The following is a 27,926-nucleotide window of genomic DNA, read 5'->3' on the forward strand; positions in this document are numbered from 1 at the left end:
ATGACTTCCGAAAACAAACCGAATTTGAAGCTAGGGAAGAAAATCCTGGTTTGGGAGTCTAACCATGGGCAGAGAAGTATTCCCAGCGGGTGCTCCGCTCACAAAGCATTGGCACCCATAATACTGTTCGGCCAGATATTCTCACTAATGCCGGTCAGTGGATATTTTAGAAGTTCTCCTGACGAAATAAATTTCCAGTTTAAAAGCTTGCGCTTTGCTTTAGCATGTGTGATGGTGACGACGATGATATCGATCTGTTGTCTGTTTGTTATTCATCTTTTCCAACGCGGAATCATCGGACTTGGAAGCGCTGGTAAGTACGGATCCAAAAATTTTCACGAGTTCCCAGTTAAACCTCCATTTATCTACAGCCGGCGCCATTTATTATCTCGTCATCATCTTCGCTATGATCGAGTTCATGATATTGGCTTCCAACTGGCGCTCGATCATGTTACGATGGGCGGAAGAAGAAAAACCTTTTTTGTACTACCCGTATGAAACAGGACAAGGACTTCCGCTGGCCTCACTCACCGTACGAATCGCCTTTGTTATCATATTCATGGCTTCCCTCGAAGACATCCTAAACTTTGTGTCGGCATACAAACTAAACGAACTGCACATGCAGATCTGTCCGCACGCGAACGACTTTTGGCGTAATTTCTTCCACCGTGAACATCCACATATCGTGCAACTGATACCATATCATCCAGCACTGGGTGTAGCCATTGAGCTGGCAATGAGGGTGGCAAAGATAACCTGGAATTACAGCGACGTGTTTATCATTTGCGTGTGTCTAGTGGTGCAGCGACGCATTCACCAGTTCAATGGTCGAGTACAACGGCTTATCGGACGCGACCAGCTCCCACGGGAAGTGTGGAGGGAGCTTCGAATGGATTTTTTGAGTCTCAGTGACCTGGTAGGCTTTCTTGATGCGAAGCTTTCGAGGATTATCCTAATGTCGTGTGCGAATGACATGTTGTTCATCTCCGTGCAACTGTACAACATTTTCGAGTAAGTTCTTTTTCTGTGATTTGTATTCATAATGATAACTCTTCCGTTATAACTCCTTCATTTCATTAGTTTGAACTGTAGGCATCAAACTCACCTTGTGGGGGGAATATCCGGGAAAGTATGCAATAAATAACTTGAGTTATGGTAGAACTCAACGAAACAGAACGTAAGGTCAAATCATCTCAAATGAAATTCTTATTGATCATTGATCAGAAAATAACCAGAGTTTCTAATTTTAACTCCACGATCTTGTCGCTTTTGATTACTTCATGTCACCTGACAGCATTTTTAGTGACATTCACGCCATGTTTAAGCTCAACAGATCCCCCCCCCCCCCCGTTAATTATCGAGACAGTTATTGTTTGTGTCGAATTTTGCTGGAAAAGTTTTATTAATTGTTCCGACACAGTTGAAATATCACCTAAATGTTACGGTGACTATACTCTACTGAAACAAAATTGTTTTCTCAGAATGAAGACAACTTATGACAAGTCAGTTGTTGGGTTTTTGTTGTTTATAGAGGCTTCTCTCCACCAACGGTGCTTATCAAAATTATTGTTAAAAAAAGAGGAAAACTCACATCTATAGGAAAATTAAAAAAAAAACTAGATAGGGTCCTTCGCATTAGACTAAAAACCATATACCTGAAATTTCGGTGAATAAAAATCTGATAAAAGTAAAATGACAGACAGAAATCATAGACATCTAAGGTTAAAATGACGACACATAGTCATACACAACATGAATCGAGGTTTATAAACAGCACATTCAACATTGCACGATACACTAAAATATAGCCGAGTTGTCCCATATTCCAAAATCTGCAACTGATTAAAACACAATCAAAGTTTTCTACCATATTTGTCTACCAGAAGCTTTGAACATTCCAATTTAGCATTACACCGGTTTTTTTATAAGCAATAAACTATTGTTTAACACTTAGACGGCCATGAGTGTCGCACTGCACTCAAAAATTATTCCGTTGGGGCTCATAGTTTGGCATAATTGCTTGTATTATTCTATGATTTTTATCGATATTTTACTCTTTCACCTTGAGATGGGGCCGATGGGGCAGCAATCTACACACGGGTAGTTTTTGCCCTTATATGGCAGATCGGGATGAAATTTTATGCTAGATGGGTTCCTGGCACCATCTAGTATAAGAATCAATCATTGGACCCTCCAGGTTTTTACGAACTTTTCAGCCAAAACAACATGGCCGTCAAAGTGTTAATGAATTGTGAAAGTTCCCTTCACTTGATACAATCAAGCTTGATTACAGCTTTAAAAATTCATGATGGGACAGTTATGCCTAGAATATCAACATGGAACAATTTAACGTTTTTTTTATGTTAAATAAAATAACATCAAAAAATTAATCGTAAAATAAGCGGCAGCCAGGAGGAAGTATTAAGGACACTTCATTGACGAACAATGAGAACAACAGTTGGTCTTGGTTACTTCCTTGAGGCACTCCCGAAAGATTGGAGAAACTCACAGATTGCGCAGATCCAATGTTGACACACATCCACCGATCTGTTAGATAAGAGTTCAACCATATCGTGAATCTCGAGGAAATGCCTAGTTTGTTCAGTCTAGCTATCAGGATTTTGTGATCGACACGGTCGAAAGCATCCTTAAGGTCTGTATACACTGCGTCCACCTGAGTGCCTTGCTCCATGCTGCGCAGACAGAAAGAAACAAAGTCGACCAAATTGGTAGCGACTGACCTTTTTGGGAAGAATCCATGCTGATCTTGTGATTGATAGTTCTTGCAACAGCATCATTTACGATGATTTCGAAAACTTTCGAACAGGCGCCAATTTAACTTGATGTTGTTATTTAAAATACTAGAAACAAACAATATTTTTTTTGTGTTTTCCAGAAAATTATGCATGAAAACATCCTTTTATGAAGAAGTGGATGATCTGCAACACCTTTGCAGAATATAAATCTCATTGTTATTAGGGATTCGCTAACAAGGTGTGCACGTGGTCTGTTATCCTTTTTTATTTGTTTGAGAATTAGACAATCGACAATTACGATGGGACATGGGACAATTGAACTTGATGTTGCCTTTTTAAAGCTGGGAACAAACAATAAGTTTTTTTTGTGTTTTTCGGGAAGATTATGCATAAAAACATCGTTTCATGGAGAAAAGTGAAAATTATCAAAAAGTAACATGGGACAACTATGCGTAGAACGGCAGTGTTGGCGGTGTGAACGAACCCGAATGTGCATTATCTGGCGGATCGCGAGAGCTCCGGTTTGATCGAGTCGGGACTGACTAGAGCCACTGTATAAAAACCAGACGTGTTCTCGACGAGTCGGAAAAACCAAGAACTATTTCGTGGAATAAAATTTCTAAACCATCAAGTACCTTCACAAATTGCGAGTCGCTCTCCGTCCAAGCAATTAACACAGATTTGTGTGGTGGTTTCATGCTGTGATTGGTGAATTGTGCTGGAAACAGTAGCTGTTATTAATCGGCATTAGCACCGGATGGTTATGCCTGGTGTGGCGTGGTGGATCATCGACCGAGCCGAGGACCAGAGCTGAGATTCCGAGAAGAAGAACCCCTAAAGACAAATCAACGAAGAACGCAATCTAAATCTCCGCCTGATACGGCTATCCGAATACGCGAGCGAAAGCAAGAAAATATTGTGAGCTCTGAGACTTAACACGACACTTGTGAGCAGTGTTGTCACACGTACAGATTTATCTGGAATGGTACAGATTTTTTCGCTGTTTTTGGTACAGATTCTGTACGGTACAGAGTACAGATTTTCTTCAAAAAGTACAGATTGGTACAGATTTTTTTCGCATGTGAGATTTCTTACATTTGAACAAAGTGACATTCAGGTACATGTCGACTTTTACGCCGCAGTATCGCTTGGTGCGGCTGATCATAAAAGTGTTTACAATGCAATAATTGGTCATTTTCATTAGGAAGGAATTTAATACAAGGATCGTCTGAAAGAATTCGCATCGGACGGTGCGACCGTGATGATGAGAGTTTCGAATTCCTTAATGCACTTGATGAAAATCGATTGCCCAGAATTACTAATCGTCAAATGTACCTGTCATTCACTGGTGTTGTGTGCTAGTTATTCACGTGAGAAAATCCCTGACTATCTTGAGCATTTTTTGAGAGACATATATAGCCCAAACACGACTGATGAATTCGAGGCAATTCAGGAAAAATTTGTTTCAGGCGTTTCCACGATTCTACGATGGGAATATACAAGATCTGGAGAATGAACTCTGTATCCTAAAGGTAAAATTACTCCGTAAGAAAATAACAGTTTCAGAAGACGAGCATATGCAAAATTGGATGCCCAAAAAGAATTGACGGTTCCCTCGCATTTTCGGCGCTACGATGCCATGTTTGTAACGTTCTCACTATACTTCACTCCTTGGCAACTGTCGAGCGATTTTTTTCTGAATATTATCAGAACAAAAATCGGCTCAGCTACGATATTAAGATCAAAAGATTTGATCATATATTTTTGTTTCTATAGATAGAAGAAGCTATAGGAGTGAGTTTTATCACATTAAAATCAATTTCCACTTTCGAACAAAGATCAACTTCTTTAGCGCAAACATCAAAATGACTAACAAATCACCACAGAAATGTTTCTTGTCCTCTAAAACCTTCACATGTTTGATTGGTTTTCGAGGTCAAAAACCCCTACATACCAATTCTCATGTCGATCGGTTCAGTAGTTTTCGAGTCCATAAGAATCAGACAGACAGAAAGACAGACAACTTTGGCTTGGTTTGATGAAACTAATGAAACGTTTCATCGAAACGGTGTATGTATTCGAAGACTCAATTCAAGGAAGCATGCTCTGCTCACCGTGCATACAATCGCCAAAGATATGCTGGTTATGTGAGGAGAATCCAGGAGCAATTGCGTCGCAATCCAAGGATGTTTTGGTCGTTTGTAAAATCAAAGCACAAGGAAGATGGTTTACCCCTGACTATGTCACTCGGAACCTCTACAGCATCGACGAACGAAACGAAATGTAAATTGTTTGTGCAGCATTTTGCGTCAGTTTTTAGCAAAGCTGGTCCGGAAAATCCATCCAATGAATTTCTCGATACTGTTCCTGCTGATCTTGTCGATGTTGACTGCTTCTTTGTATCCGAATAAATGCTTTTTAGAGCGGCGCACAAGCTTAAGTCTTCGTATACTCCTGGACCCGACGATCTACCAGCAACAAATCTGAAACGATGCATTCAACCACTATCAACGCCACTCCTGAAGATTTTCAGACTTTCAATGGAACAAGCAAAATTTCCTGCAGAATGGAAAAAATCATACATGTTTCCAGTTTTCAAAAAAGGTGAAAAGCGGTCTGTAAGTAACTACAGAGGCATCACTTCGCTGTGCGCTGGCTCTAAGCTGCTGGAAATAATTGTGAGTGAAGTAATTCGCTTCAGCTGCAGGAGTTACATTGCTCAAGAACAACATGGGTTCGTACAAGGCAGGTCTGTTCATACAAATCTGATGGAGTTCATCACGTTTTGCATTGACAATACTGGATCCGGTAACCAAGTTGATGCTATTTACACTGATCTGAAATCAGCTTTCGATAGGATTGACCACGACATTGCCTTGAAGAAGTTTGCTAAACTCGGATTTTCTAGTAGCCTCTGCCGCTGGTTGGAATCGTACCTCAAGGATAAAATACTGCAAGTCAAAGTAGGTTCTTCGTTGTCGAATGTTCTCGTGAATGAAACTGGAGTTCTCCAGGGCAGCAATCTCGGTCCCTTGCTATTTGTACTATTTTTTAACGATGTCACTGTACCGCTTGATTTTTTAACGATGTCACTGTACCGCTTGATGGAAGGTGCAAACTGGTATATGCCGATGACCTGAAAATATACATCGTTGTGGAAAGTTTGGACGATCACTACGTTCTACAATCACTGCTGAACAAATTCTACGACTGGTGTAAAAAGAACAGAATGACTATTAGCATTGAGAAATGTATCGTTATTTCATTCCATCGAAAACTAAGCCGTGAGATCTTCTATTTTGACTATCGTATCAATGATCAAAAGCTTGAGCGTGTGGAGTGCGTCAAGGATTTAGGCGTCCCGATTGATTCCAGATTGACATTTCGAAACCACCAGTCTGCCGTAATCGACAAAGCCAATAGACAACTTGGATTTATGTTTAAGATTGCGAGAGAGTTTGATAATCCGCATTGCCTTCGCTCTTTATATTGCGCGCACGTTCGTTATCATTTGGAAAATGCTTCAATCGTGTGGTCACCGTACCACAGCAACTGGACGAATCGAATAGAAGCCATTCAACGTAAATTCATTCGGTACGCCCTTAGAGAGTTACCTTGGAATAATCCGCAGAATCTACCGCCATACGAAGCAGCGGATTTTTGCGTATGCCACGGAACCGTTCGGATTTCACAAAAAATTCACCGTTTCAATCCATGTGTTCAGCATTTAATGAGTTTTACCATTTATTTGATTTCAATGAGTCCTCATCTGTCTTCAAACTGAAAGTGCTCCAGCTGCTTAGCTCAACTAGATAATTTAAGCGGCTTAAAAATGATGAATCTCTTAATTGTTTATGTTTCAACGTAGTGTTTGTTGCCCACATGTATATTTGTAGTTTTTGTTTCATGTAGACCATGTTAAGTCCGATGAATGTATACATAAATAAAAATAAAATAAAATAAAATAAATAAAAATCAGAAACGATTATTAACCCTTTGCGGTCGTATTAGATTTGGGCATGGGTGTCGTACTGGTCGGAATTATTTTTTCTTAAAAAAACAGTGATATATGCAAAATTACGAAAAATATACATTTTTTAAATTTTGTTTTGTGAACTATATATATATGTATTTACTTAACAGTGTTTTTTTAATGTGATGTTTTTATATAAAAAATATATTTTATAATTCGTCTTCGAGTGAAATCTTTCGAAACAGTCTCCAAGAGTAAATCATATGAGGATGATCAATACAGAATTTTATTTCTAGTATCCGCTGAATTTGTGCTCCCTTGGCCGAGTGGTTAGCGTCACAACTAACATGCCGGGTGTTCGGGTTCGATTCCCGTTCTGGTCGGGGGAATTTTTCGTCAAAGAAATTTCCTCCGACTTGCACTGTGATCACGCGTATTCTAGAGCTTGCCACTCAGAATGCATTCAAGGCGTGTTACTTGGCATAGAAATCTCAACTAAGTACTAATAAAAATGACGCAAGTAATACTACGTTGAGACGGCGAAGTTCCTCTAGGAACGTTAGTGCCATTGAAGAAGAAGAAGTATCCGCTGAATATGAGACACTTTTGCCATTGTTTCAATAAATGTGTAATTAATGCCAGCAATGCGTATCCGAAAAGATCAGCACTTTTCACTTTAAACAAACAAAGATTATTTACATAAGATTATTCAGATGACATAAGACACTTGAGCAAACAATTATTCTACTCTTTGAAAACAACTACTTCAATATAATTTAAACCAGAAGTTACTCAAATAATGATTCCTGCGTATTCGAAATGATCAGAACTTTTCACATAAGATGAACAAATATTTTGTCGCTTGAGACACTTATGTGATTATCCAAATAAAATGAGACATTCAAGCAAACAGTAGTTCTGATACTTATGAACAATCTTTTCCATCACACCAAAGTGTTACAATGGCTAAATTCTGCTTTCATGATTTTTGTCCCACATTCTTGTGCATTCAACGCACTGTACGTTGTCTTGTGTGGGTGACTACTTTGTTTGATACTGAATACCGTTATCTATTACTCATAGGAGCACCACATTCATTCGTGAACAGGTTCACTAGACATCAAGCTTCGTTTAGGAAAAGCATAAACTGATACTTGATTGAGTAAAATATGAGATTACCATGGTTTCTTGCTGTGGTGGCTGAGAGCAGACAAGCGACCACAAAGAGTTAAAGTGCTGTGCAGTATTTCGTAGTTTTGAAACTTTCTTTTCTGATCATGATACACTTCTACTTTTACAGTACACGTAACTAGTTTGGGTAACAATCGCGGTTACAATGAACCTTGTCAAAACAAAACACTTGCGATTTTAAGAAAAAATCTAAAACACAATTTTGTCTATAGCCAAACATTTCTTCGATTAATATATTCACCCTTTTGTTCCACAATCGTTATCCTTCACGGAACTTGAAAACTCCATCCTCCCAGAATTTCTTTGGTTTCACTTTAAAAAAACTGGGCAAGGTTTTTTATGATATCTGGTGAGCCACAATTCTTACAGAAATCTGAGCAAGTGATAATCTAAAGCTGCAATATCTGGTGTATACGGCGTGTAGAGTCACAGCTAAACTTAAAAAAATCCGTTTGGATTCCCAAACTTTTTGACATGTTCCTTGATAACCTGACAAACACTCAATTTTACTATTTTGATGTTTCAAACAAAAATGATCCTGATTTCTGTACTTTCTACTTTATCAGAATAAAAATTATCCGTAGCGAACATACTGGGATCCCTACATTTTTTTTTCTGGCAGATAACAGTCATAAAAACCTACGTCAAAAGTTCTCCGATCCACACTTGTATAATGCTTACTGTTTCTTTTGGTTATTTATCTATTCCGAAGTGATTCGCGTTGTCGCATGTACAGTGTCGACATTTATTGAGCCTTTACAAGGTCGAGGAAACTAGGCAAGGAATCGACTCAAACTTTAGAGAACATACTCCTCACACGAGGAAGAACACATATTAGGCTGTCAAAAAAGTCCTGCGGTATTTCCGCGAGGTATCGTTGTAAGCGCGTAGTTCTAGTTGTATTCATTGTATCGAGTCATACTATAGCTTGTTGGAAAGGTATTTTTTAATATAGTCCTTGACAGTGTTTTGTTTGGTTAAGTCGTTCGTGAGTTATAGTGTCGCATATATGGAGCAAAATAAAGAGAAAATCCGACATATTCTACAGTACTACTATGACAAAGGCCAAAATGCATCTCAAGCTGCCAATAAAATTTGTGCAGTTTATGGACCCGATACAGTTTCCATTTCCACCGCACAACGATGGTTTCAACGTTTTCGTTCTGGTGTAGAGGTCGTCGAAGATGCGCCACGCTCCGGAAGGCCTGTCGTCGAAAATTGCGACAAAATCGCTGAATTAGCCGAGAAAGACCAGCATAGTAGCAGCTGTAGCATCGGCCAAGAGCTGGGGATAAGTCATCAAACCGTTATTAACCATTTGAAGAAGCTTGGATTCACAAAGAAGCTCGATGTATGGGTGCCACACACGTTGACGCAAAAAAACATCTTTGACCGTATCGACGCATGTGAATCGCTGCTGAATCGCAACAAAATCGACCCGTTTCTGAAGCGGATGGTGACTGGCGATGAAAAGTGAGTCACTTACGACAACGTGAAGCTCAAACGGTCGTGGTCGAAGCCCGCTGAAGCGGCTCAGACGGTGGCCAAGCCCTCGTTAACGGCCAGGAAGGTTCTGCTGTGTTTTTGGTGGGATTGTCAAGGAATAATCTATTATGAGCTGCTTCCCTATGGCCAAACGCTCAATTCGGACCTGTACTGCCAACAACTGGATCGCTTGAAGGTAGCACTCATGAAGAAGAGGCCATCTTTGATAAACGGAGGCCGCATTGTCTTCCATCAGGACAACTCCAGGCCACATACTTCTTTGGTGACGCGCCAGAAGCTCCGGGAGCTCGGATGGGAGGTTCTTTTGCATCCGCCGTATAGTCCGGACCTTGCACCAAGTGACTACCACCTGTTTTTGTCCATGGCGAACGAGCTAGGTAGTCAGAAGTTAGCCACAAAAGAGGCCTGTGAAAATTGGCTATCCGAGTTTTTTGCCAATAAGGAAGCGAGCTTCTATAACAGGGGTATTATGAAGTTGGCATCTCGTTGGGAACAAGTCATCGAACAAAACGGCGCATATTTGACTTAAAACAGATGATTGTAACTAATTTTATGAACAAATGAAAATTAAAAAAAAATACCGCAGGACTTTTTTTGACAGCCTAATATTTACCTTTGGTAAAAATGAACTATTGAAACCGTTGAAAAAATTAATGACAATATATTTGCCATCGCCGTGAGCCCCAAAACACTGTTTGTCGCCGCCTTGTAAGCTCAGTTTATTGCGATTTGGTTATGCAAATATTAAAACAATATTTCTAGTGCAGCGGAAAAAAAATTCTCTACACTCTACGACTCGACTATCCCATTTGATTCTTCCCCGTGGTTTGATTTCTACTACAGATGAGCTAGATTGTTTTGTAACGTACACGAAAATTACTCACACATATAAAATAGCGTGCAGTTGTGTGCTCAAAAACACTGACAAATTTGTGAGCTTTGTTAATATAAACCCGCTTTTCTGTATGTTTTTTTTCAAAAAAATTAACTCGGAGGCAAAGTGAACTAAAATTTTGTTTAGAATTCCTCCCAAACTGCACACTATTTACTAACAATAACGCGAGGACCTTTATAGCACACCTGATAACTGTCTACGTTCGTTGATTTGAGTTCACAGTGGTAGACAATAAACCGTCCATTAATGGTGTACTACTTTTTGACGTGGGACTACGTCTTACCCGGATATATGGGGGGTGAAATGAAAAACCTAAACACAGAACATGCAGGGAAAAATGAAAGATTCCGAATGCTTATAACTCGAACATTTCTTAATAGATCGAAAAGATGTTTGCATCAATTGATATGAAATATTTCTACGCATCTATCACAATAAATGAAATGTTATTCTTCCTGAGATAAACAATTGAATAAAACTGTAAAATGTTAAGCGCTATCTAAACGCCCGAACTGCCCGATTTACGATTTCCTCAACACAGACTTCAAAACCGAGGTGTTTAGGGGATACCGGCATTGCTAATGCATGAAAGTAGGATGAACTTTGGTTCCCACCGTGTTGTGTTCCTTGACACAGTCACCTAAACCAAGGTGGCTTACAATACATGGCGTTTGTTCAAAATCTTTACTTACACAGCAAATATATTGAATTCAGTTGAATCCGAAAATACTTTCGTTCAATCAATAATTGAATCAATACCAACAAATGATTATGCCCATGCCAATGGTTGTCCCTCTTGCGGTTATATCATAGATATAACCCACCTATTTTTGCATCAGAAATCATGTTTTCGTTTCATTTTGTATGGACGTAAACACGCGGGTAACAAGATTAATATCAGGGGGAGTAGAAGTATGGATTGAAGTCAGGTTGAATGAAGAGGCAGATTTGTATTCATTAGTCACGTCAATTAGAATAAGTATTACCTACACCCAGTTTTTTTACGCGGGGGATACGTTCCTCGTGAAAAAAACCACGTTAATTGGAAAATCCGCGTAAAAAAACCGGCTTAATTGGAAAATCCGCGTAAAAAAAACCGCGTTGATTCGAAAATCCGCGTTAGTTGGGGAATCCGCGTAAAAACAACATGTCACCTAACGATAGATATCAAATGGGACTATCCTTACGTAGAACGGAAGTAAAAAGTTGATTATTACTCGCTTCCGTAAACATAGTTTTTTCCTGCAACGTCGTTGGTTACTGGTAGCTATAGTTCGGTTTTCCTCACGAATGAGTACATCTGCTGTTGCTAGAAGATTCCTTTGTGATGTGTACACTCTACTGTCGAGGCACGTGCAGTACCGCTGTTGGACCGTCCAGAGCTAAGTAGACAGGGAAATCCATTCACCGTTGTACAGCCCCGTTGTACAGCCCGCTGAGCTACCCATTACCTAACACCCAAAATCCACGTAAGAATCGTGATAAGGTGCAGCACTAATTTCTTTCATTAGCGCTAAGCTCCGTTACAAGCACTAATTACCGCAATATGCCCTGAGGAAACATAAGAGAAAAATTTTAGCGGAGGGGAAGATGTGATATTGCACTGGTCTTTTTTTACGCGGGTACCGCTCTCAACACTCGGGTCTCCTCGCTCTCAACACTCGTCAATCCATTTTCTAGTCAATTCTCATTTACGTTTCTCGGGAACCTATAAGTGTTGCCAAGTGGAAAGCGTAAATAATCGCAGCGAATATATCACAATCAAAGGAATCATCGAATCAGCATAGGATGGGACGAGCGTGCAGTGGCGTCAGATAAGTTTTGTTTTAATTTTTTTTTCAGATGCGTATTATAAACATTCTTCAATTGTTCAATTATTCTGTATTCTGTATTCTGTAATTATTTAATGACTGATACTCTAAATCTTTTATCCTTTAATTATTTAATTATTGAATTCTTCAATTCTTCAATTCTTCAGTTCTTTAACTCTTTAGTTTTTTTTTTAAATTCTTTAATTGATAAGACTCTATGGTTTGTATCTATGGGAGAAGAAATAACTAAAGCACAAGCATTTTCACTCCCACAGATTTACTCCTTTATCAATAAAAATCATATTAACATTTAACAAATCTCTTCTTTTAACTCAGCTAAAAAGGTGACAACAATCGGAAGGCTGGAGCAATTTTATTTTACTAACCGGCTCTCTCCGCAGATGCCATTTTTTCATAGTAATAGTAATAGTAATAGTAATAGTAATAGTAATAGTAATAGTAATAGTAATAGTAATAGTAATAGTAATAGTAATAGTAATAGTAATAGTAATAGTAATAGTAATAGTAATAGTAATAGTAATAGTAATAGTAATAGTAATAGTAATAGTAATAGTAATAGTAATAGTAATAGTAATAGTAATAGTAATAGTAATAGTAATAGTAATAGTAATAGTAATAGTAATAGTAATAGTAATAGTAATAGTAATAGTAATAGTAATAGTAATAGTAATAGTAATAGTAATAGTAATAGTAATAGTAATAGTAATAGTAATAGTAATAGTAATAGTAATAGTAATAGTAATAGTAATAGTAATAGTAATAGTAATAGTAATGGTAATAGTAATAGTAATAGTAATAGTAATAGTAATAGTAATAGTAATAGTAATAGTAATAGTAATAGTAATAGTAATAGTAATAGTAATAGTAATAATAATAGTAATAGTAACAGTAATAGTAATTGAAATAGTAATCACAAGCTATGTCAATAACACTGACTGAGTGTATCCTATGGCTAACCTTCCCTACTAACATATTTCCTAAATTCCCGAGATATTTATGAGAGGTTGTAGAGTTCTCTGCATCTCTCTTAAGTAAATATCGAACTAACATTCCTTCCTTTTCCTCAGCAGTTGCAAGGACGTGGCCAGGACAATTCTTAACTGTTGGAGAAAGCAAGCCTTCATCTGAGAGGTACTTCCAATCGTCAGTAACGGATGGAGGTGAACTTTTGAAGTAACAGTTCTGAATTCGTACCACCTACGATATTGTGCAACTTGCTTGTTACGGACAGCTGAGGCTTATCGCGGATCGAGTTACAGATCCATAAGATAAGCAATATTTGAGATTATATTTAGAAAAGACCTCCAAGCGAGGTATAGAAACGTTTAGAAAGGACCAATGTAAGGCAATTAAAAGATGTAAGAGCTCAAGTGTTTTGTTAGGCTAGAAAACGCTTGTAGTTCGAAATTATTGCCGGTCATAAATTCAGAATGGACGAATATTTAAATAGCGTCCGGTAAACAATTTAATGCATGCATCATTTAGGATGCATTTTTATTACCCTTTTCCATCCCTAGCTGCGCTCAGCCAGATACACCAGCAGGGTGTAATAAAATAAAAGGATGTTATTTAGAGCGAAGGATGGAAAGGGGAAATCCAAGAATAAGATAGGCGCACCGACGAGGTGCTATAAACTTAAGGTATTTTCTTAGGGTAGTGCAGCCGTCTCAGACTGCACGTTACCATACGCTAGAAGAAGGGACAAGGAAGGTAGATGATCTAAACGAAACCGATATGTTATCGGTTTTCAAGAGAGAGAGAGGAGATGTTCCTCGTCAATCTTAGTTTAAGGAACCATGTATATATTGTGAAACTTTTGAATAAATTTTTTAGTATTGTAACAGAACTCACGCGAAAGCGTTAAAATTTTTCTTTCAATAGAGAAATTTTTCATGGTGGCTCCAGAGAGGAGCAGTGAAGATTTCCAAAGTGGAAAAAAGTGAAACTCGCGAACTCTTCTCGACAGTGGATGCGAGAAGTGATAATTCGCGAAAATTTATCGGCAGTGGATGCCAACAGTGTTAATCGCGAATAAAAAGTCTTTTTCAAAGTTAATTCGCGAACTCTTCAAATAGCAGTGGATGCCAAAGGTGAAACTCTTCTCGGCAGTGGATGCGAGAAGTGATAATTCGCGAAAATTTATCGGCAGTGGATGCCAACAGTGTTAATCGCGAATAAAAAGTCTTTTTCAAAGTTAACTCGCGAACTCTTCTCAGCAGTGGATGCGAGAAGTGATAATTCGCGAAAATTTATCGGCAGTGGATGCCAACAGTGTTAATCGCGAATAAAAAGTCTTTTTCAAAGATAATTTGCGAACTCTTCAATCGGCAGTGGATGCCAAAAGTGTTTCTTTCAACCGAAATAAACATTGTGAATTGATTAAGAAACCGGCAGTGGATGCCAAAAGTGTTCCTTTCAAACGGAGACAAATATAAGTGAATTAACCAGCAAAAACCTTAAGCAGCAGTAGACGCAGCAGCACCAGCAGTAGCACCACCAGAGGTGACAACAACATCCGAGCCAGAAGGCCTCCCAGGACAAAGAGAGAATCGCCCAAGCACCAACACGGAAAGACGGAGATAGGACCGGATCAACAAAAAAGGTGTGATTTTTCCATTTTAGTTTAGTCATGTCTTATCAATTCATTAGGAATAAGAATGGCAATTGCCGCTTGTGCAATGAGCCTGATTCTAGGGACGATTTAGTCGCGTGCGATGAATGTGACCGATGGTTCCATTTGACATGCGCAGGCCTAAATAAAAAACCTAAACAAACAGAAAGATGGATATGCCCCAAATGCAAGACCATAGAGAACGAATTGTTAAGACTTCAAAAAACACAACCAACACCAATAGAAGAGATGATGAATATCCATAGAGAATCTATGCGGGCTCTAGTAGAAACTCTTAAAATTAAGAACGAGGGTAGAGAAGAAACCCCTGATTCAAATAGACTGTTACACCGGCAATCTCTCTTAGACCTCCCCTATTTTGATGGGTCATATAAGATATGGCCTAGATTTAAAATAACGTTCGAAGAAACTACCCTTCAAGGAAACTTTTCCGATTTAGAAAATATAAATCGTTTACAGAAATATCTCAAAGGAGACGCGCTGAAATTAGTGAGCGCTCTTTTAATCGATAAAGCTAATGTTCCAAAAATAATGGAAAAACTAAATCTACGGTTCGGAAATCCCGAAACCATTTATTCGAATTTATTGAAGGAAATGCTAAATGCGAGGAATCCACATTTTGGATCACCCCAAACAATGATTGATTTTGTAACATCGCTTGATTGTTTCGTGACAAATATAAAAATACTAAAACACGATGAATATCTCAATGATCCTAGATTGATTCGTGATTTAGTTTTAAAACTTCCAAACGACTTGCATCATCAATGGATCAAGTTTGTAGCTGATACAAAGAAAACAAGAGATATAATTGATCCATTTATACCGACGCTAGAGGACCTTTATAATTGGTTAAAACCTCAAGAAGAGTTGGCCACGATGCTACAGTCGGAGAGGAAAGAAAAACCTCATAAGAGCGGATATTTGAATACACATGCTGTAAAGGAACAAAAATATAGGCCGAAGCGCCTACCAAAGTGTTTCGCATGCCGAAACGAGCATAAGACATCAGAATGTTCAATTTTTAAAAATATGAACGTTCAACAAAGGAGTGATTTTATTTTTAAACACAGGCTATGTTTAGCATGTTGTAATTATACAAACCACATGGCAAAAGATTGCAGGATCGCAAAGCCTTGTGGAATCGATGGATGCAAACTTAGACACCACGCATTACTGCATAGAGCAACTCAGAGAGATGCTAACCTTAATAATACAGAAAGCGTTAATTGTCATGTAAATAAAGAGAACAAAATACTGTATCAAATCCTTCCAGTTACATTGGGCTGCGGAAAAAAGGAAATTAAAACTTTCGCATTTTTAGACCCTGGGTCATCAGTAAGTTTGATTCACGCTGATATTAAAAATAAACTTGGAACACAAGGGCGTAACAACCCCTTAACGCTGGTTTGGACTAATGGCGAAACTCAGCAAGAACTAGATAGTGAAGAAATTTCCCTAAGTATACAAGGATGCAATAATCAACGTTATAACATACATAATTTGAGGACTGTGTCGGAATTATCTCTTCCCTCACAGTCAATGAATATTCATGAATTACGACGAGAATACAATCACTTAGAAGATATAACTCTCGAAGGATATGAAAATGCTATGCCAAAAATACTGTTAGGTTTACCGCATTCGTTTTTGATAAGCGGTAGGGAGACGCGATCAGGTAAATTTAATGAACCAGTCGCACAGAACACTAAACTCGGATGGGTTTTGTTCGGGCAAACTAACGAACATAAAAAATTGAAAGGACACGTGCTGATGAACGACGAAATTGATTCATCAGATTATTTCAATAAAATGATGGAAAATTATTTTAGCCTAGAAGATTTCGGGATAAAAGTACCTGTAAAAACCTTGATGTCTAACGATGAAAAAAGATCGATTGATATCATGAATTCCACTTTGAAATATGAAGAAGGAAGTTATGAAATTGGGCTGCTTTGGAAACAGGAGGATGTACAATTTCCGCATAGCTATCAATCAGCCATGAACAGACTACGTGGTCAAGAATCAAAAATGCGTAAAAATCAATGTCTACGTAAATGGTATGTTGAGAAAATAAAGGAATATGAAACCAAGGGATACGCTAGAAAACTCACTCCCACAGAACAGCAGCAACGTGATCCAAAAATATTTTACTTACCGCACTTTACAGTTGTGAACCTAAATAAACAGCCCATAAAGCCACGGCTTGTTTTTGATGCCGCTGCTAAGGTTAAGGGAGAGTCCCTAAACACGAATTTATTACAAGGCCCGGATGCAACGACGTCGCTATTTGGAGTGTTAATACGATTTAGAGAAGGAAAATTTGCGATAACTGGAGACATCAAAGAAATGTTTCATCAAGTTAAAATAAGAAAGGAAGATCAAAATGCCCAAAGGTTTTTATTTAGGGAAAACTTTGACGAAGATCCCGACGTGTATGTGATGCAAGTGATGACCTTTGGAGCTACCTGCTCGCCCGCATGCGCACAGTTTGTTAAAAACACAAATGCTGAGAAATTCAGAGAAAGTCATCTTCAGGCAGTAGAGGCCATTCAAAACAACCATTACGTGGATGACTACCTAGATAGTTTCGACGATTTAGAAAATGCCTCAAAAATTGTGAACGAAGTTATTACCATTCACAAATATGGGCACTTCAATATCAGAAATTTTATATCCAACAGTAATGAGCTATTGGGACAAATCCCGGAAGAAAATAGAACGGAAGTTAAAGAAGACTTATTAGGAAAATTTGAGGAATCATATGAAAAAGTACTCGGAGTGTATTGGGATACAAAAAAGGATTTTATTCGCTACAAGGTGGATATTCCTGTTACACAGGAGTTTACGAAACGAAAACTGCTTTCACAAAGCATGAGTGTTTACGATCCACTTGGTTTATTATCACATATAACAATTCAATCTCGAATTCTAATGCAGGAGCTCTGGAAAAGTGGAATAACATGGGATGAACAATTAAACCCAGCACTAAAGAAAAAATGGGAGAACTGGCACACAAAACTGGAAGAAGCAAGAGCAATAAGAATACCACGTTCATATGCCAATTCTTCTCACCCAAAAGAACGAGAACTACATGTCTTCGTTGATGCATCTGAGAATGCTTATGCAGCAGCAGTATACTTAAGGAGTGTATATGAGTCACACATTGATGTCAATATCGTGGCTGCCAAGGCAAGAGTCGCACCAACTAAAATGCTTTCCATACCACGACTCGAATTACAAGCCGCTGTATTAGGAAGCAGATTGGCTAAGACAGTAAAAAACGAGCTACGTCTATCAATAGATAGAGTAGTATTTTGGTCAGATTCCAAAACTGTATTAGCATGGATTCGTTCAGAACCACGCAAGTACAAACAGTTTGTTGCCTTACGGATAGGAGAAATATTAGAAACCACATACGTAAACCAGTGGAAATGGGTGAATAGTAGGAATAATCCAGCGGATGAAGCTACGAAATTATCAAATAGTAATTCAATCTGGTTTACAGGCCCACAGTTCTTATATGATAATGAAGAAAACTGGCCAAATGAAGTTCAGAGAAGCGACACTGACGAAGAATTAAGACCACTGCACACTATTCAATCGAAAGAGTTTAGTGGTCTGAAAAGCATTCACATAAATTGGTGTTCGGATTTTGTGAGATTGAAGCGTTCTGTTGCAATTGCATTCAAATATATCGATTGGCTGAAATCAAAATGCAGGAACCAAAGCTTCAATAAAAATATTGACAAGGAGGACCTGGATTATGCTGAGCTCGTTTTAATATATAAGGCTCAATGGGAGTCATATCCCAAAGAAATGGAACTCTTACAAAATAAAATGAAAATTCATAAGGGAAGTGAAATTCGAGCACTTAGCCCGGAAATTTGCACGGATGGAATAATGAGATCAAAGGGACGTATTGAGAACGCTAACTGTTTACCAACTTCAGCCAGAACACCTATCATTCTGTCCTACAAGCATTATGTGAGCACTTTGATATTACGTCATTATCACGAAAAATATCGACATAAAAACCTGGAGACTGCCATAGCGGCAGTGCGACAAAAATTCTGGATAACAAACATCAGAGTTGCTATTAAGACAGTTAGAAGGAAGTGCCAATTTTGTAAAAATATGTCTGCGGAGCCAATTCCTCCAATGATGGCAGCCCTACCACGTTCTAGAACTACACCATATTGTAAGCCATTCACGTATACAGGCACAGATTATTTCGGCCCTTATGGCGTGTCTATTGGAAGACGCACTGAAAAACGTTGGGGATGTTTGTTTACTTGTATGACAACAAGAGCAGTACATCTCGAATTAGCACAAGATATGAGCTCAGACTCTTTTATTATATGTTTCCGAAATTTACAATATCGTAGAGGTAAAGTGCAAGAGTTGTTCAGCGACAATGGAACTAATTTCATTGGAGCAAGAAACGAATTTGAGAAAATTCTTAGAAGGCTATCAGACGACGGAGTCAAATGGCATTTTAATCCTCCCGCTTCACCGCATTTCGGTGGAGTATGGGAAAGAATGGTGAGAGAAGTTAAAAGCCTTTTACCTCAAAAACAAGAAACCATACCAGAGTATGAACTTAGAACCATACTAACCGAAGTTGAATTCCTCATTAACAATCGCCCGTTAACGCATATTCCTTTAGATACAGAAGACGATGAGGTTTTAACTCCTAATCACTTTCTGTTAGGTTGCGCTGGTGAAGCTGTCATTACGATCGACGACGTTTCCAAAGCAGAAGCAACTCGTCAACACTGGAAAAGAGCGCAATCAATTGTTAAGGGATATTGGAATCGGTGGATAAAAGAATACCTCCCAACCCTAACTAAAAGAAATAAATGGTTGGAGAAGACTAAACCTATAAAGGTAGGGGATATCGTGGTTTTTGCCGATGAAGAAAAGAAAGGTAAATGGCATAAGGGCAAGGTGATAAGAACAACAACTAATATGGATGGGCAAGTTAGATCCGCTACCGTGGAAACAATTAAAGGTGAAATTACTAGACCAGCTGTAAAATTAGCAGTATTAGATGTAAGTAAGAACAATGAAATCGAGAGCTCAAAAGATACCACTATTTCCTCACCACCTCTTAACTTTGTTGGAGTAATTAAAAGTGCCCCAGGGAGTAAAGAGGAAATTAAGGGACCGCGAAATCCTCAAGAATGGGGAGTAAGAAAAACGGTTAACATCGAGCATGTAAAAGAGCTGGCGTCAAAATTGAAACCGAAGCCACAAACAAAAAAGAAAGTCATAGGTAAAATAAGACCATATACCGGCACGATACAAAAGGCTATCGTAACCGCAATGGCAATTCTAGTACTGGTAAATTTGACAAATGCCGTCAACATCCAGCCTATTGAGGAAGGGGGTTTAATGTTTGATCATGTTGGGTCATGTATAGTAAAGCGAGGAATTTGGAGGACAAATATTGTATCCAACTTAATTCCTAACGACGATATTTCTATGCTAGACTCTATTCATTCGAACTTAGAAAGAACCTTGAAGTTCATGGGGAATGTAACTCAAGACAGCGCTTTGACAGAACTTGTAATGTCGATAGAACGACAATGTAACAATGCAAAACAAGAAATAAATTTTTTATCACGATCAAAAAGGAGTCGTGGAATACTTGGGTTTTTGAAAGACCTGTTATTTGGGAGTAATGATGTGGAAGACGAAGTACAGTCTTTGCGTATTCACGAAGAGCAAAAACTTCATGATATCTCACAAACCATGAGACTATTGAATCAAAGAAGCAAAAATATGGGAGATGAATTAAGCGTAAGAATTCGTAGACTAAATGAAGGAATGTTATCTTTGAAGGGAAAGTATTCCGAAGAAAGAACTAATATATTCGCAAGAAAATGTTTTGAGACCACAACGTTAGCTTTGCAATTGATTGATGGCATAACTCGAAAATACAGGATAATTAAGACTCACCCTTTAGCCGAAAATGAAATGCAAAAGGCAATTCAAAATATAAAGAAGCAATTACCAGAAGGATACTCAATCCTTAGAGACCCACTTGCAGTTAAATACAACATTAAAATTGAAAATGGAACAGTAAATATAATAATGGAAAATGTAATTATTAATAAGGAAAACTTCGAAGTATTCAATGTAATCCCTATTCCTGAAAATGGAAGTGTTATAAAAATAGATCACCATGTAATAGCAATTAATAATAAACATGAATTTTTTTACCCAGATGGAAATTTAATAAAGCTTAATGAAAGTCATTATGTGGTAAATCAGCCAGAATTAACCAGAGTTCCAGATTGCATAGCTGGAGCATTACTTCATGAAACGATAAAACAAAAATGCTCAACAAAGATGATGGAAGAACCATACACCATGTTAACAAAATTGAATAAGATCAACTCTATATTGTACACAACGAGCGACCCTAGCAAGATAATAATCCATTGTAATAATGTAGCCATGTCACCGCCTTATAAGAACGCGATCATAGAACTGTTCCCAGATTGTAAGATCCTAACAGAAAAAACTATTCGTTATGCCCAAATATCTGGACATAACGGGGAAGCTAGAATATTTTTTAAACCTATTCAGAAACTACCATATGTACTAGAAAAACCAAACATAAATGAAAATTTGAATACAACTATCTCGAGTAGAAATCCATATGAAAAGGTAGATATAAAGGATACAGTAATACCTGAAGACGATTTTATAAAAAAGAAACACGTATATACATTTGGAGGTACCATAACTGTTATTTCAATGACTATAATAGTAGGAATTTACGTATACATAAAATTAAAGAGAAGAAGTAATAGACAAAATAATAGAAGAAATGATGATCCGCCTTCGTTATTAGACATGATACGGCTAAATAGAGTTCAGGAAGAATCAAGAAATATTCCTATTATTTTAAACCGTGATAGTTGTCTATAATTGAGTAAATCTATGTAGTAGATTTACGGAGTCCGGAATGTTACGGACAGCTGAGGCTTATCGCGGATCGAGTTACAGATCCATAAGATAAGCAATATTTGAGATTATATTTAGAAAAGACCTCCAAGCGAGGTATAGAAACGTTTAGAAAGGACCAATGTAAGGCAATTAAAAGATGTAAGAGCTCAAGTGTTTTGTTAGGCTAGAAAACGCTTGTAGTTCGAAATTATTGCCGGTCATAAATTCAGAATGGACGAATATTTAAATAGCGTCCGGTAAACAATTTAATGCATGCATCATTTAGGATGCATTTTTATTACCCTTTTCCATCCCTAGCTGCGCTCAGCCAGATACACCAGCAGGGTGTAATAAAATAAAAGGATGTTATTTAGAGCGAAGGATGGAAAGGGGAAATCCAAGAATAAGATAGGCGCACCGACGAGGTGCTATAAACTTAAGGTATTTTCTTAGGGTAGTGCAGCCGTCTCAGACTGCACGTTACCATACGCTAGAAGAAGGGACAAGGAAGGTAGATGATCTAAACGAAACCGATATGTTATCGGTTTTCAAGAGAGAGAGAGGAGATGTTCCTCGTCAATCTTAGTTTAAGGAACCATGTATATATTGTGAAACTTTTGAATAAATTTTTTAGTATTGTAACAGAACTCACGCGAAAGCGTTAAAATTTTTCTTTCAATAGAGAAATTTTTCATTGCTCAATGCTAATGCTAATGCTAAAATTCTCATTTTTGTTTCTCGGCGAATGCCGAAGTAGTCCTAGTCGAAGCGAAGCTACAGAGAGGAGAGTCGATCTTCATTTTTCATCTTCGAAGATTTCGTTCCCTGTATAACATTTGAATACGTAAACACACATATTCAAAATTTGAAATCCGTCCATAATTTTTACAGCGTATCACAAAGTTGAATTAATTCATAAATGTTTTACAATGTGTGGGTTGCACACAATTTGACCGAAAAACCTTTGATGGATTACATCTCCATCTGCAACTCGCTCCATAAACGCGACCAAAATGCCATTTTGGATCCAATCAAAGATGATGGGCAATGAAGGGTGATGAAAATGGATCATTACGATATTGTTGAGCGTCAAACGACTTGGGGTATGCGAAATTAACCATCATTAGCTAGCCACAAAACTGGTCTTCACGCGAAGAAAGTCATTCTCTGTTTCTGATGGGGTTGGAAAGGATGTCTGTATTATAAGCTTCTACCAAGCAATCAGTCGATAAATTTCCTCGAGTACTTTTCGCCTCTGGCCAAATTAAGGACAGCGATCCAGAACAAATTTCCCGAATTAGTCAATGTGACAGGCGTCGTGTTCATCAACACAACGCCAAACTTCATATCACATTGACAACACGACACACTATTTTAGAGTATGACTGTGACATGCTATGCTAAACAGCTAAACTTGGATATTGCTCCTTCAAGTTATCACATGTTCAGATCTCTGCCAAATTCTCTCAACGGTAAAAACCTCGACTATATGGACAGCATAAAAACACTTTTAACAGTTTTCGATGAGAAAGCAAACATATGATGGAGGAAGATTGTGGAAGAAACTGTGCATAAAAAATTATAGGAGGTTGTGTCCAAGATACGACCGCATTGTTGATGTAGAACTACGCTGTTATTTTATATAAGTCGCTCATTCATACCTTGGGATATTATTCTATAATGCTGTGAAATTTTAGAAACAACTGCTTAGTAGAATAATTTCTGAAGTGATTTTTTCGTTGTAGAATCATTTGAGGATAATTGATTGATGATTCATTCTTGCCGTCGCAAAACAATACACTAGCTGATCGTATGTCGCAATTTATTTCATGTCAATGCATTGAAAATTTACCTCGAACGCTATTCCGGTGGCCTTTTTCGCAATTGACATAGACTCGGCTACAGCCGATTATATACATGTTGCACCAGCACCATTATTATTGTGTGCTCCCGTGGCCGAGTGGTTAGCGTCATAACTGACATGCCGGGTGTTCAGGTTCGATTCCCGTTCTGGTCGGGGGAATTTTTCGTCAAAGAAATTTCCTCCGACTTGCACTGTGATCACGCGTATTCTAGAGCTTGCCATTCAGAATGCATTCAAGGCGTGTTATTTGGCATAGAAATCTCAACTAAGTACTAATAAAAAATGACGCAAGTAATACTACGCTGAGACGGCGAAGTTCCTCTAGGAACGTTAGTGCCATTGAAGAAGAAGAAGACCAGCACCATTATTCCACATCACATAACTACATTAATATATCTTTGGCATCACATGGAAACAACAACAATGACAATACTTGCAAGTATCAAATATCATGCTACATGTTATTTAGCATTGCTTCTAAGGAATCGCACCTCTAGGCATCGTTCGTACAACGTAAACCAAGCGCCAAACAAGCATTCGCCATAGCATGCATACAGAGCCAAACATTGGTGGATTGAAACTACTGGGAATATAAACATACCTCATCATTTTGCGCTATTCTCAAAAGAAACGCTCCTGTTTATATTAGTGGCCTCGAAAAAAAGTTGCATTACTTTCTCATGCTCGAGAGAAGCGCAGCTGTCACTATAAATGGAGGAAGTTTTGTTATTGGCAAGCGAAACCTAATCACATACAAAATTCCAGAACGACATTTACTCTCTTGGTGACTAAACAAGCGAAATAAACTCTTTTTGTTAATAACAACCTCGAAAACAGTAGCAATGCGTCATTACGATCAATATTAGCGCAAATGCAATTCTAGTTGAAGGGAGTTTTGCGACTGGCACGCGAACCCAAATAACTTATAACATTCCAGTAAGACATTCAAGATGCTTGGTATCTCCCAAATAATTTTTTGATGCACCAAAGGCACCAACGAAGCCCTCATGGTGACGGAAAACAAACAATGTTAACTGCTTGGAAAAAGCCTGAATTATGCCACACAGCTTGTACTCTGCTGTAACACCCATCGATGCGAATTCGCTGATGAGTTTGTCAAGAGCGACCGCCTTCACCACCAGCGGGGGGAGCTTGATTTTGGTTGCTGCCTGAGTGACGGCGTTTACATTTTCGACCTGCGCCGAAATCGCCTACTTCGCTGTGGTTCGATGCAGTGTCACACTCGCGAAGGCACTCACTGCACCAGCATCGCGTGTATCATTAAATCACACTTGCCTCGAAATATTATTGCCCCTGGCAATGCGTTCGTTTTTCGCAGGGCTCGACCTGCCTTCCTCTTCTTCTTGCTCATCACACACTACGTGAAGCGTCCAATTTATGACGCGGAAAGAAAAACACACGATACGAATAACGCGCGAAAAACGAACAGAAAAACCAAACGACGATATCCAAGTTGGATTACCACTGGTGGGGTCCAATTTTAGATCGAAGCGCAGCGAAAGCAAAGTGAACTGGATTGCTCAATAGTTCGATGCCGAATGAAAGTTTGCCTCAGCGAGATCCACTGTTTATGCTCTAGGCAAGTATTCCCCTTCATTCTTCTACTTTTCCTTTGTTCACGGAGACATCAAATCCTACGATTTCCCCTCCGTTAGTCGTCGATAAGTTGCTCGTTATTGACAGATCTGTTCGGGAAAGCACACAAATGGACAGAACAAATGTGTGGGAAAATGGAAACGCTAAAGTTTTCATGTATTTGAACCATTTACAAATGAGGGGATTCTAATGTATAATATAATAAACAAATCTTACGGAATTTCCGATCGGCAAAATCCGTTCACGGCAAAAATAGTTATTAACGTTAACTTTATTTCATAAAAACGTGACCTGTTTTCTGATTAGGCACCCTTAATGAAAGACGTAGTTCTACGTCAAAAATTGAAGAAATGAATGTTTGCCTATAGAAACGATGCTTTTTTCCCAAAAATCGTAACGAACTTTCTGAACAACCCAATATGAGCTACCCTAATTTCTTCCTGATTTTTGAAAATTATTGGCAACCCTGAGTACAGGAAGGACCAAGATCAAACATCATCTTGTTGAGGAGTCATCACAACTGTCTGCTCAGACTAATTATTTTATTGTCAATCCTCGTATATTATAGACAAGTTGTTCCATTATCAACCCCTATGATATGAGTCAAGTATATAGTGAAAAGTGCCCAGTACATATGAATTTGAATGAATAATTCTGTGAACTGAATAATGACACAGTATAACAAATTGTACGCCATAAGTCGGGAAAATATAGTATATCATTTCTCTTCTACCGAAATCTAGGCCGCAACCTACCCTCTTCACAACCATCTACTTATGGTACTCCCTGCTGTTCCTAATGAGTCGCTGTTTCGCCATGCTCTACATAACTTCGGCCCTGTATGAAGCCTCACTACAACCGCTGGATATGTTTCGCAATATATCCACATCACACTGGAATCTTGATCTGGAGCGCTTACTGGATCACGTGTCTCTCAGGTGCATCGCATTCTCGGGCAAACAATTTTTTCGCATAACCCGGCCACTCATTCTTGCGGTATTTGAGTTGTGGTATTGTTTGATCTTCATCTAACAAAATGTTATTTATTTTCACAGATGGCAGGGACAATTATGACTTACGAGTTGGTTCTCTTAGATCAGGTCGCAAAGAATTACAACACTACGGCGGATTGTACTTTTTGAATGAAGGTTTATTCAAAATAACAAAATCTTCGTTACAGGTCACAATATGAAAGCTTGTCAATAAAAATGTTTAGTTTTCAATCAATACTTCGTAGCTCTTAATTGCAACCTCACTGCCACCATAGGGAATATACAGCGTTTGGTGACTCGGGTGGATCTTGCCCGGGGTCAAACTTCCCATATAGTGGGTCCGACCGATGTACAAAGTTTCCCCAGTTGACGTTCGGCCCCCGAGGACGGCGTTCGGCGGAACGCTGCCAAATCCAGCCGGAACCCAAGACACGTTACCATTGCAGAGCACTTCATAGGAATGTTTCGGAATTTCCTGGCCGTTGTAACTGACGTAAGCGATTTGTTTGCTTGGAAGCACTTTTGCGGGAATCTGATCGCCCTCGTGGAAAGCACGTCCAACGTAAATCGGAGAGCTGTCACTGTCGTTACCCGCCAAAATGGCGCCCGGTGGCAGAGGTGCTCCAGCAGAGCAGTGATGCCAGTTAGCTGAAAATCGGGTGTGTCACAAAAGAATGTTTACTGTTAAGGTTTTTTTAAACGTAATTACTTCTCTGTTGGCCGACGAGAACTTCATAATGAAGGAAGCTCTGCTCAGCTCCTCCAAATGGAATGTAGAGGCAACCATGGCTGCGATGAATTTTACCCGGAGTCAAACTTCCCTCATGATGGGCGCGACCAATGTGCAGAGGCTCCCCAGTAACTGTATTTCCACATAGCACGGCACCACTTGGAACATGACCGTTGCTACTATGCACCCAGGTGAAACCATGCCCACTTAAGACCTGTGCGATAACAGAAAAAAGAATACTTTTCAAATACAATTTCTTTTGGAGTGCAAACTAATCCTTTTTTTCTAGAATTGATAAGACACCTATCAATGTATCTCAAAATGCGTTCATCGTTATCAGTACCTCGAAGTTTGATTTGAAAATTTCGCACCCATTGTGTGACACATAGGCCGCTTGTTTACTTGGAATTACTTTCGCCGGAAGTTGGTCTCCTTCGTGGAAAGCACGGCCCACGTAAATCGCCGAACCATCTTGATCGTTCCCAGCGTAAACTGCGGCCGGTGGAACTCCCTGGTAGGCAGACCATGGCATCCAATTGTATCCTGTAGGAATGGAATTACATTAAATCAATTCAGAATTGATGAATTTCTCTGCCTTTTGCAACGTCGCCGGTGCTGATAAGCTTTCATCCACCCACTTGAGAGCACTCATCGTTTTCTAAATATTTAAAAAAATCACAAATCCAAAAGCTTGGCGTTTTGTAAGAGAAATTTTTCACCGTGGTATCCGAAATTGAATCAATTTTCAAAAAGTATTACTCACCAGCATTCATTGTGACTGTGAGGAATCGCGGTTTACGTTTCGGAACAGATGGTGTTCTACTAACTTACTTCTCGCCGGCTAAACTCTAACTGTTAGGTGCCTCTTAAAATATAAACCTTTTGTTATCACTTGTTCCAACATTACAACAGGGTGGGTGACTGCACAAATCGTTGATAAGAGGCTGTCTGTTTTCGTTTTATCTGGCAGCCACTCGA

The 27,926-nt window shown here is 38.7% G+C and overlaps 2 protein-coding genes across 2 annotated transcripts; one reads left to right on the plus strand and one right to left on the minus strand.

Moving 5' to 3' along the window:
- Window positions 1–26,406, plus strand: LOC129766681 (gustatory receptor for sugar taste 64a-like). The gene is made up of 4 exons (XM_055767268.1): window positions 1–313; window positions 372–1,011; window positions 25,970–26,222; window positions 26,282–26,406. The coding sequence occupies exons 1-4, from the start codon at window positions 1–3 to the stop codon at window positions 26,366–26,368; spliced, it is 1,293 nt and encodes a 430-aa protein (XP_055623243.1). The 3' UTR covers window positions 26,369–26,406.
- Window positions 26,356–27,861, minus strand: LOC129770323 (uncharacterized). The gene is made up of 4 exons (XM_055773061.1): window positions 27,712–27,861; window positions 27,292–27,491; window positions 26,928–27,162; window positions 26,356–26,866 (listed from the first exon to the last, which is right to left on the minus strand). The coding sequence occupies exons 1-4, from the start codon at window positions 27,719–27,721 to the stop codon at window positions 26,439–26,441; spliced, it is 873 nt and encodes a 290-aa protein (XP_055629036.1). The 5' UTR covers window positions 27,722–27,861; the 3' UTR covers window positions 26,356–26,438.
- Window positions 27,862–27,926: the final 65 nt, after the last annotated feature.

Source organism: Toxorhynchites rutilus, chromosome 2 (genome assembly GCF_029784135.1).
Source record: "Toxorhynchites rutilus septentrionalis strain SRP chromosome 2, ASM2978413v1, whole genome shotgun sequence".
NCBI classification, from domain to species: Eukaryota; Metazoa; Arthropoda; class Insecta; order Diptera; family Culicidae; genus Toxorhynchites; species Toxorhynchites rutilus.

Excerpts from the sequence above, each read along its gene's own strand:
- LOC129766681 (XM_055767268.1), top strand. The coding sequence starts at position 1 with ATGACTTCCGAAAACAAACCGAATTTGAAGCTAGGGAAGAAAATCCTG. Across the intron at positions 1,012-25,969 it reads CAACTGTACAACATTTTCGA|GCCGCAACCTACCCTCTTCA; the intron begins GTAAGTTCTTTT and ends ACCGAAATCTAG. Across the intron at positions 26,223-26,281 it reads CCCGGCCACTCATTCTTGCG|ATGGCAGGGACAATTATGAC; the intron begins GTATTTGAGTTG and ends TTATTTTCACAG.
- LOC129770323 (XM_055773061.1), bottom strand. Across the intron at positions 27,163-27,291 it reads TTTTCAAATCAAACTTCGAG|GTCTTAAGTGGGCATGGTTT; the intron begins GTACTGATAACG and ends GTTATCGCACAG. Across the intron at positions 26,867-26,927 it reads TCTCGTCGGCCAACAGAGAA|CTAACTGGCATCACTGCTCT; the intron begins GTAATTACGTTT and ends CCCGATTTTCAG.